Genomic DNA, 11,944 nt, shown 5'->3' with positions numbered 1-11,944 from the left:
GTCAACTGTATTTATACAGTTGTGTTCCAAAATTTAAGAAAATTCTTTAGGTTTGGGTTAATACTTCCTGTTTAATACTTCCCTTTTTAAAAAAGGGACAGAGGGCAAGATTTCAAAGCAAATTCTCAAACTTTTAATTACAAAACTTCAATGCAGCAAAAAATTTTCAAAAAAACACAACTAAGAACAAAGTTTTTCAACAACAATAGAACTTCTTATGGTACAAGCATCATAGCAAAACCAAAACTTGGGAAAGGAAAGAAACAGACATTTTCTGGTCAGACCTTTTAAACAAAACGGCATATGTTTTTCTCCACCAGCCATGAAAAACACACTTTTTATACAAACCGCATGTGCTCCGACAACTATCAATTCTACCACCCCTTTCTCTGCTTTAAATCCAGAAATAGTTTACTTCAATTACACAGTTTTTGGTCTTGCTTTATAAAGAACACTTAATCTGGTCTTTACCCTTCTGATAATAAGACTGAGATAATGCGCATACAAGTCCAAATTTGCCACTTTCACTTCTATACAGAAAAAGGCCTCTTGAAAAGCCAAGAAACACTCTCCTAACAAGTCCTGTGATGAAGTGTTAGTAAACATTAGAAAATTGATTGCAGGCATGAAATATTAAGTTAAAACAAAGAAAATGTTTTCAACATGTCTCCTTAAGCTGAAGCAACAATATTTTAACCAAAAGGCTAGAGACGTTATTTAATTCAAAATAGTCTGCAAGTAAAGCTGCAATGAAGGAAGAAAAAAAAAAAAACAAACTCTTATTTAAACAATTTTGGCACAAAAGGAGTTGTACTAATTTCACAGGACAGAGGGAAAAAAAGGGGTGGAAAAAATCTATGTGTTCAGCAAATGTATCTGTTAAAGAATTGTCAACAGGCAACTTTATTTTCCTTTCAACAAATAAAGATCATCCGAACACAGAACACGCCTGTAGTACTCACATGCAGAGCCGAGGGGTCTGGCAGGAACTCAGCATCTTCTCCAAAGATAAAATCGGGAGGCAGCTCTGGGTACTGGGCATTGAAAATTATATCCCCTGTAATACAGAAAATGTCAGTTCTTATCTCCTTGCAAATGTATGAATGATTGGAGCAGTGCATCAGAAAAACTTCTAAAACAAGTTTATAGTAGTTTAACAAAAATACTGAAAAGTACTTTCATTCAGAAACAAAAAGAATTGATACCTTCTTTTAAATTAACATTCACAACAAGCAGTCAAAAGTGCGACCTCCTAATACACTACACTGGAGAGGGTTGGCATGCCCTCCTCAGGGGGGATCTTCCCAACCCTGGGATCAAACCTGCCTCTGTCTCCTGCACTGAACCCCAGGCAGGCTCTTTATCACTAGTGCCACCTGGGAAGCACATAAATATAAATACCCAGGTAGAAAAGTAGAAACAACTACATCCACAGTACATGCAGATTTTGTTAACAGCAAACATGACTGTCCAATCACTGCCTGCTAATTAATAAGCCTTTATCAAGGACTGATTTTCTAAAGAGAAAGTCCTGGCCTTGAAGAAATTAAACATACAAACCTTTGGTATAATGGAAAGAACCTTTGGCTCAGAATCCAAAAAGTCAGATTTATATTCACAAGATTTCCTAATTATTTATTAGTTCAAGTCATTTGGGCAAGTTTTAACTTCTTCAGTATTCAGATTCCTCATCAGTTAAAAAGGAGATATAATAGTACTGACATCACAGATTTGTTATGAGGGTAAAAAAGATAGGATATCTAGCCAGATGTCTGGCATACTGGAAGCACTCAACAAGTCATACAGGAGTACCACTACTGTTATTACTAGTATTACATTCAAGCATAAGACAAAAATTCCTTGCCAAATTTGTGCTATAAGTTCTACCTCTTTGTTCCTCCCCTTTCTCCTTCTTTAACTTCCTTTTCTTTCCCCTCTGCTCACACAAAGAATCAGTCCTCATCATTCCACTAACAGATTAGCATATCCACACTCTAAATCACATACTGGGTTCTAGTGTGTAAGACTGTATCTGTTTGTATACATGCACACAACCTCTGCACCCCTGTACACACATAGCATTATGTCAGTCCAATCATTTTTACTACTCAAACAATAATATCTTCGTAGTGACTTCTAATTTTAAACATTCAGACTTCAGTTTTCGTTTGAGCCTAACTAACCCTGTGTACTATGGATTTCAACTTCAAACTCAACCAAGTCTAAAAACATGCCCATGATTATCACTTTCTCACTCCTCTCTTCCCCTAACTGACTTCCCTATTTCTAAGGATGGCACTGCTACTCCTTAATCACCCAGGCTGAAACTTCAATGTCATCTTTGACCTGACCCACATCCTTAGAAAACAAATCATCTCAATGCTTCCCCCAAAGTGTTTCTCACATGCTATTTCCTACTGCTAACTGCTCAACCTAGGCTGAGATGACTTAGTCCATATATGTGTGCATCCAAAGAACAAATATTTGAACTCTCATCTAGGCACTATGCTGAGCATTAAAAAGCAAATGAAGAACTCTGTTCTTAAAAAAGCAACAGACTAGGAGAATTATTACCATACCCTCCTAAGTGCTGTCCCAATACCTCCAACCCATAACACATACTATAATAAAGCAAATCTTAAAGTACTGCTGTGCCTCCAAAAATTTCAAATGGTTCTCTAACAGAGTAAGAGCAAACTTTTCAAACTGGAATTTAAGGCCTCCAAACCACAATGTTCCTTATTTATCTACCCTTTTCTTTAGATATCTAAAAGCCAATATTAACTCTCTATTCCAATCAACACAATCTACTCACTGAACTAAAAACTATGGCACCTAGTTGAAATGCTCTTTCTCTTTGCTCAGTTCTTTTTTTTTGCTCAGTTCTTATTCATCCTGTGTGAGCCCCTTTAATTACATTCTCTTGTATGAAGCCTTCCCTAATAAATCCAGGACACACTGATCCTTGTTATTTGTGACATTCAACAATACTGATTGGTCATGCCATGGAGTGAGAATACTTAACTGGAGGCTTATACTTAAGTGGCTCCATTCATTTTAAAAATTCATAATAAACACATGGTATATGTGAGGCTTTACGATACACAGCCTTTCAATACAAGGATGGTTAACCTCAAGGAGCTCACATTTAGTAAGAGGGACAGAACACATACACTGAAGCACAAATCCACAGTGGTACAAAGTGAGTACATACACTTGACCTTCCTACGTGTCTCACACGCAGTCAGAATAAGCATGCTCTTATACTGACTTCATGTGTTTGACAGGGCAAAATACAACACATAGAGAATATATTCAAGAAATGTTCAATATATGAAAGAAATCCTATTCTCTGAATTGGATATCTAAGTACTGACAAAATCTACAGTAAGGAATAAAGTACAGAAGAGTTACTTCTACCACTTTCTGTAGTGAATAAATCTGAACAAGGAAATACACTCATCAGAAGTTGGGTGTAGAGTTAAATTATCAAAAGTAATAAAAGCACTACCTTTCCTTCACCCTACCATTATCACCATCTCTGGTTTTTAACTATATCTATTACAAATTATAAACCTCTTTCAAATGTGCTAACTATAAAGCATTAGCCCAAGCTAAGACTAGGAGTCAAAGACAATATGAACGTTCTAATTATTCATTCTTACTCAACTATACTCACAAGTTAATAAAACAGAGGCACTGAAGTTTTGGGGAAGGCCATGCTAGAATCTATTGATGCTCAAAAAATAAATAGCATGCTAAACTCCAATAGAAGAAATTTTGTTACTACAGGAGGACGCAAAGTTGGATTTTCAAATTCTCAAAGGAGCATTGTCAGTAATACATATTTCCAAACCACTAAATACTATGAATCTGATCCAAGGATATCTACTCTTGCCAATTCTATTCAACACTGTACTGGAGGTTCTAGGCAGGGCAATTAGGCAAGAAAAAGAAATGAGTGGCATCTATATTGGAAAGAAAAAGCAAACTTATCTCTATCCATAGATGACATAATCTTGCATAGAGAAAAGCCTAAGGAATTCACACATGCATACACACAATGAGAATAAACAAGTTTTGCAAGGTTCCAAGAATACAAGACGGATGTAGAAAATCAATTGCTTTTCTATACACTACCAACAAACAATCCAAACATGAAGTTAAGAATATAATTCCATTTACAACTATATCAAGAAGAATAAAATACTTAGGAATAAACTTAACAAAAGAAGTGTGAAGATGTGTACTCTGAAAACTACAAAACATTGTTGAAAGACTTTAAGAAAGCCTACATATAAGGGAGATGAACATCTCTTGTACACTGATTAGAAGACAATATTGTTGAGATAGCAATACTACCTAAATTAAGGTACGGATTTCAAACAATCCTGCTGGCTTTTTTCTCTTTGGGCAGAAACTGAAAAACCACTCCTAAAAATCATATGGAAATGTAAGGGATTCTGTATGAACAGAAAGTAATCCTGAAAAAGAGCAAAGTTGAAACACTCACACGTCCCAATTTCAAAACTGATTACAAAGCCACAGTAATTAAGACAGTGTGGCAACAACATAAATACAGACATACAGATCAATGGAATAGAACTCAGAGTCTGAAAATAAATCTTCTGTTTATAGTCAACTGATTTTTGGCAAGTGTGCCAGGACAACTCAATGGAGTAAAAAGAGTTTTTCATAATTTGATACTCATAAGGATGAGACTAAAGAAAAAAAATGAGAGAGAGAATATAATAAGTGTTGGTGAGGTTGTGGAGAAATCAGAACCTTCATTTGCTGATGTTGAGAATATAAAATGGTGTCATCACTTTGGAAAATAGTTTGGCAAGTCCTCAAAATGCTAGAGTTAGGTCATGACTCCTCCTGGGTATATACCCAAGAAAAATGAAAATATATGTCCACACAAAAACTTGCACATGAATGTTTGTAGCAGTATCATTCACAATAGCCAAAAAGCAGAAACAATCCAATGTTCATCTGATAAATGGATAAACAAAATATGGTATATACATATAACAGAATATTATTCAAGTTTAAAAAAAGATACTGATACATGCTACAATATGGTTAAACCCTGAAAACTTTATGCTAAGTGAAAACAGCCGGACACCAAAGACCATATACTATATGATTACTGTATTATTCCCCTTCTATGAAATGTCCAGAATATATAAATCCATAGAGACAGAAAGTAGATCCATGGTTGCCAAGGGCCTAAAAAGGACAGAATAGGGAGTTACTGCTAATGAGTTCCGGAGAAGGCACTGGCAACCCACTCTGGTACTCTTGCCTGGAAAACCCATGGATGGAGAAGCCTGGTGGGCTGCAGTCCATGGGGTCGCTAAGAGTCAGACACGACTGAGTGACTTCACTTTCACTTTTCACTTTCATGCACTGGAGAAGGAAATGGCAACCCACTCCAGTATTCTTGCCTGGAGAATCCCAGGGACAGGGGAGCCTGGTGGGCTGCTGGCTATGCGGTCGCACAGAGTCGGACACAACTGAAGCAACTTAGCAGCAGCAGCAGGTAATGAGTTCAAAGTTTCTTTCTGTAGAGATGAAAATGTTCTGGAACTAGTGTTGATGATTGCACAACTTCATGAATGTATTAAAAACCACTAAACTATACACTTCGAAGAGTGAATTGCATGGTATGTGAATTATCTCAATAAGGCCATTATTGTTTTTTACTCTGATGCAAAAATTCACCTCACTTTAATCTGAACTTAAACACACATAAATTAGAAGGTGTTTACTCAATGGTTATGAGTAAATTACTTTTTATAAATAAAATCATCTTGAAAATTCAATTGTAGAGTTCTCCATTAAAAAAAAACAAAACAAAACTCTGCAATGAGTCCTTTTTAAAAGCAAATAATCTTTTTATAAGATGAATACTTACAAAGATCTTTATTTTTCAAGAAGTTTCCCAATGGGTTTTTTAAAGGAGAGTACTGGGGGATGTTAATTTTTTTAATCTAAAAAAATTTTTTAAGCTGCCAAAATTATTTAAATATACAGAAAAAATTTTTCAAGGAAACAATGTATACCAATGATTACATCCTCAACTGTAACAATCCTTTTAGAGGCAGAGACATTACCATACTACACAGAGCAAAATACAAGTAATTTTCAAAACAAAAAATAAATTTAAATGTCTTCCAGAATCTCACACTCTTAAACATTTCAGAATTTCTCAAACTCTTTACCTTCAACCTCAAAGAACTCCTAAAATACTTTACCTTAATATTGTATAGCCTCTTTGGAATAAAATGCAGCATTGTTTCCTTGCTAGGAAGAACAGTCAGTAAATCAGTCAAGAACATTTATTAAAAACCCACCATGCACAGATGCACATATTGGACACCTGGGGAGATATACAGGAAGTAGAAAGCACAGTCCCTGACCTCAAGGCAGAGATGGTGGAGAAAAGACCAACACAAATCACGGAGAAGAGCAATAACATCATGTTTCCTTTATTTCACCCTGGACAAGATGATAGGAACTCAGAGGACAGATCCCTTGGATACTGCTTGCTCCAACTTTTCATAAAAAGGAAGAGCAGGCAAGAGAACAAAGAAATAAAAATAGAATCAGAGGCGATATAAGGTGAAGTTTAAAAAAAAAGTCAGTAAAGAAACAAAACTCCTAGAATGGCTAGAAGTATAACAAACACCTAACAACAAAATGGAGCTGTTGTAAGTCTTAATTTTCATGATTCCCTGAAAATTCACGCACTACAACTGTAGGACCAATGGGGCAGAAATTCTTCTCTTTGAAAATATGTCTATAATTCTTCATAAAAAGCACAATAGGAGCAAGAAAGTTTTTGTCTACATTCTTGTGTCTTGGTAGCTGACACTCTTTGGAACATATGAGCACCATCTTAGGAAGGCCCAGTCACCAGAGCTGCAGAGTGGGTCACTTGTCCTGCTCCCGTTATAGAAGGAATGCAGCTTGTCCCCAAGCTCCTTCCTTATTTTCATCAATGAATAGTATCATGCTACTTCGTCTACCTTAAAGCTGAAATAACTGCCAGGAAAACACAGTTTCAAAGAAACAATTCAAATGGCAAATGACTGGTGTCCAGGGAAGCCCACTAGTGATGGAAGAAATACTCTTTCAGTGGCTACATAAAATGATTATTTACTGAAACTCTCAACTATAGGAAGTAAGGGTCAGACAAGAGTCTTGTGGAAATGCCAGGTTGAAGGAAATTTTCATTGGAAAGGTAGGTTTAGGCAATAGTTTTACCAAAGATTTTGGAGAGGTAACTTTTCCAAGAGTTAGTTCTAACTCCTGATATAATGTTTCCTTACACTGAAATTTAACCTACCTTTCTCTGAAAATTTTATCTCTCTTTCTCTGAAAACTTCATCCACTGGTTCTTAGAAATTTATGGAACAAGTATAGTTTCACTTTAATATCATAGCCCTTCAATTATTCACAGGCAGTTCTTATGACCTCTCTTTCAACCCTACCAAGAGTCATCTAGTAACCAGGCTAAGTATCCCAGCTTCTTCCACTACTTTTCTTATGACTTGGTCTCCATTTCCTTTATTACCATTTCCTCTCTCTTCTCTGCATGTGTACCAGTTTGTCTACAGTCCTCTTTGAGGGTAATACCCAGAAACAAACACAAGATTTCAGGTATGCTCTAAAGAACACAGATCAAGTAAAATAAATAAATAAATAAATAAAAATCCATGCCTTCATTTTAGACACTAAACTTGTACCAACAAATATCATAGCATATTGAAGTAGCTTTTTTGGTAGCCGTATCAATGTTAACTCATGTTATACTTCCTGTCAACTAAAAAAGCCCCCAAACTTTTACATATACACTAATGCTAAGACTTGGTCTTAATTTGGACACCTGAATTTCAGAAGCCATTTCAGGATTTTAAATTTACCCCTATTCCACTTCAAACTTGTCAGATTTAGCTCTCTAGTTTACAGTCCATCATAATATTTTTAGGTTTATCATTAAGAGATTTTTTATTTTGTTCAATGTTTTTTCTGCATCTATTGGTATGATCATATAGCTTATATTAGTCTGTAAACAATGGAAGTAACATTGATTTTTAAATGTTGAACCTGTTATCTATTTCTAGGATAAAACCCACCTGGTAGTGATACATTTTTTTCCCACTAGATCACTGACTCAATGGACATGAGTTTGAGCAAGCTCTGGGAGATGGTGAAGAACAGAGAAGCCTGGTGTGCTGCAGTCCATGGGGTCGCAACATGGAGTCGGACATGACTGACGACTGAACAAAACAGAACAGATTCAATGTGCTGGTAATTTTTTGAAGAGTGGTTTCTCTCTTTAAATGATGGATACTGGTTTATAGTATGCTTTGTTTTTCCTGTACTTTCTCTGACTGGTTTTGCTATCAGGAAAATGTGGCCTTATAAAATCAGTTGGTAAATTCTGTGTCCACTTCAATTTCTGAAAGAGACTGTACAGAACTGGTGCTATTTCTTCCTTAAATGTTTAGTAGAATTCTCCTGAGACAATCTGGACCTGGAGTTTTACTTTTGAAATATTTCTTTTATAAACTATGAATTCAATTGTTTTAATAGATATCAGATTTTTCAGACTACCTACTTCTTCCTGAGTGAATTTCAATAATTTAAGTCTTTTGAGGAATTTGTTCATTTAAGTTGTCAAATGAGTTGATAAAAAGTTAGGTTCAGACTAAAAGTGCAGAACTACATTCTGTGGGCTTCGTTCAAATGTCAGTATAGTTTTCAAAGCCTTTTCATGCTATCCTGGTTCTCCGCAAGTGTTTATTACCCAGAAACCAGTTTAGGACCTGGGCAAGAGGCTACACTACAGTCCAGTTCTCAAAGACTTTGCCCTATTGGTTCTGTCCAGTTCCATACACGGGCAGCCTGAGGATAAGTCTGAGATTCCACACACAAACTAAAGGATGCTTTTTCTCCAGCTCCCTCCGCTTCACGATTTCTCTCTATACTCTCTGGCTCCTAGGGGTGCATCTGCCTGGTGTTATGGTAGCAAGTAGGTATTATAGCCTCCCCAAGTGCACTTCTTATGTCTATGTCCACCTAAAGATGAAAGAACAAAAGAAAAGAGTTATGGAGGCTGCTGCAGGAGTCCGGTTTCATTACCCGATTAGGGCCAGCAGTTTAAAAACAGCTCCATCCTAACCCCCACTCAATCCTTTTGATCTTCTGACCCAAGAGAAAGGGTTTTCCTTGAAGCTTCTTCTGTCCACACCCTGCATGGTTCCAGGATCCAGGGAAAGGAAGAAAGATAGGGAGGGGGGCAGGAAATTAACCTCTACCTCTATATGGGCCATTCTTTAAGCTCGTATCTCTCTTCTTAGTATCTATTATTTATTTTTCTGAGTCCTCAAGTAGTTGCTATTTACATTCTTTAGGTATTCTAGGGTTTTTAATTGCAACCACTGAGAGAGATTGGGTGGAATACATTTACATCTTCTTATCTGTAATTGATAATCTTAAGAAATAAATATTTAATAAATAATCATAAAATAATTAAGTAAACTCAATTAATTTTAACATATTTATTTAGCCAACAGATACAAAATAGTATCATTTCAATACATAATCAATATAAAGGTAATTAGTGAGATTTTTATATTATTTTTAGTATTAAGATTTCAGAATCTGATGTGTCATATTTACATCACACCTCAAATTCAGATTATTCATATTTCAAGTACTCCACAGCCATATGTGGCTAGCAGTGACCACACTGAGCAGCAGAGAGCTAGAGGAACAAATAAAAGGAAAGAAGAGAACAAAGGAAATGAAAGGAAATCAAGAAGGAGAGGTCACCCAACCTTCCATGGCCACTTCCAGGTAAAATGTGCTCACAGCTTCATAAGCAGCATATTCTGTTGCTGGACAGTTATTAGTTGATGGATAAAGTACCTTCTTATATAGGAAGAATATATATGCCTGTATATCACTTTTACCCATTCATGGAAATCCTACCCTAAGCATCATCCTACACGGCAGTCCCTAAATCATCTATCTGCAAATGACCTCTTCTTTTAGTTTCCCCTTCTTCAGATAAAACATGCCAGTTCTTTCAGTGGTTGCTGTACAATAAGAGACAGTTCTCAGGAAATTAAGCCTAAACTACATAATCCTTAGGTTATCAAAGGGAATTTGCTATGTTGCTGATTCTTAGAAACTTAGGCTAATTAGTAGTATAATGTCCCGTCTTCAGATGCTATAATATGTTTTAAATGAACCTTTACCCTTGAATTTCTGTGTTCTTATTTCAGCACATAAAATAATACCTTAAGCCAAACGCTGTGAATTAGCATTACTTATTGAGTAATAAATATTCTACTGCAGACAATTTTAGTCATAATAATTTTCTAATGCATATTCACAAAATGTTTCATTAATACAATTTATTACCAAATCTTTTTTAATGACTATAATGTATCTGACACCATACAAAGAAAGTAAGCTTTCTCAACCTTTCTATGATTCTTTTATAGTTTTTAAAAGTAGTTAGGAATCAAATATAATTTTTAAACAGTCAGTAATGATGACTGTCATGAAATAGTGAAACACTGATGTTAATTAATTTAGTATAGCCTCTAAACTGCTACGTATTTACATTTCACTTTCTGTGAACTAAATATAATATTTGGGTGAATAAAAGGTTAGTTTAAAAGTAAAGAGCAAGTAACTTTGCACTTACAGAATAAGAAACACTGTCATTTGGAGGACACTATAGAAAAAATTCTTGAAATGTAAAGCAATACCAAACAAAAGAGTAACTGATTATTCTATACTTGAAGAAGCTTAACAAAAAAAGTATGTAACCACTGACGTAGTTACATACTGTAAAGATTTAGCTTGAACTGGCAGAATGAAAGAAGGATTTTTTTCTCATTTCCTAGAGAGATAATCTTGACTTATTAATTCACTCAATACTCAAAAAATATTAACCATATACAGTACTCTGAGTCATGTCAGTAACAGAAAAAGAACCAAGAAATTCTATTTCAATAAAGCTTGCAATCTAGGAGATACGAAAATAACCATCAGTTCAGTTCAGTTCAGTCGCTCAGTCATGTCCGACTCTTTGCGACCCCATGAATCGCAGCACGCCAGGCCTCCCTATCCATCACCAACTCCCGGAGTTCACCCAAACTCACGTCCATCAAGTCAGTGATGCCATCCAGCCATCTCATCCTCTGTCGTCCCCTTCTCCTCCCGCCCCCAGTCCCTCCCAGCATCAGAGTCTTTTCCAATGAGTCAACTCTTTGCATGAGGTGGCCAAAGTACTGGAGTTTCAGCTTTAGCATCATTCCTTCCAAAGACATCCCAGGGCTGATCTCCTTCAGAATGGACTGGTTGGATCTCCTTGCAGTCCAAGGGACTCTCAAGAGTCTTCTCCAACACCACACTTCAAAAGCATCAACTTTTCGGTGCTCAGCCTTCTTCACAGTCCAACTCTTGCATCCATACATGACCACAGGAAAAACCATAGCCTTGACTAGATAGACCTTTGTTGACAAAGTAATGTCTCTGCTTTTCAATATGCTATCTAGGTTGGTCATAACTTTTCTTCCAAGGAGTAAGCATCTTTTAATTTCATGGCTGCAGTCACCATCTGCAGTGATTTTGGAGCCCAAAAAAATAAAGTCAGCCACTGTTTCCACTGTTTTCCCATCTATTTCCCATGAAGTGATGGGACCAGATGCCATGATCTTCATTTTCTGAATGTTGAGCTTTAAGCCAACTTTTTCACTCTCCACTTTCACTTTCATCAAGAGGCTCTTTATTTCTTCTTCACTTTCTGCCATAAGGGTGGTGTCATCTGCATATCTGAGGTTATTGATATTTCTCCTGGCAATCTTGATTCCAGCTTGTGCTTCATCCAGCCCAGCGTTTCTCATGATGTACTCTG

At 36.2% G+C, this 11,944-nt stretch overlaps 1 protein-coding gene across 4 annotated transcripts in view; it reads right to left on the bottom strand.

Annotated features, from left to right (window-relative positions):
* Positions 1–11,944, bottom strand: part of BRE (brain and reproductive organ-expressed (TNFRSF1A modulator)) — a 474,306-nt gene that overhangs the window by 336,919 nt on the left and 125,443 nt on the right. For all 4 annotated transcript variants that reach the window (XM_010840665.1, XM_010840664.1, XM_010840666.1 and 1 more), the window contains one exon: positions 963–1,057. In XM_010840665.1, coding sequence (XP_010838967.1) covers positions 963–1,057 — 95 coding nt within the window. The remainder of the gene's footprint in view (positions 1–962; positions 1,058–11,944) is intronic.

The sequence above is a fragment of the Bison bison genome, unplaced genomic scaffold (assembly GCF_000754665.1).
Source record: "Bison bison bison isolate TAMUID 2011002044 unplaced genomic scaffold, Bison_UMD1.0 scf7180017864145, whole genome shotgun sequence".
Classification (NCBI taxonomy): Eukaryota; Metazoa; Chordata; class Mammalia; order Artiodactyla; family Bovidae; genus Bison; species Bison bison.
This window is presented reverse-complemented; position numbering and strand designations above follow the sequence as displayed.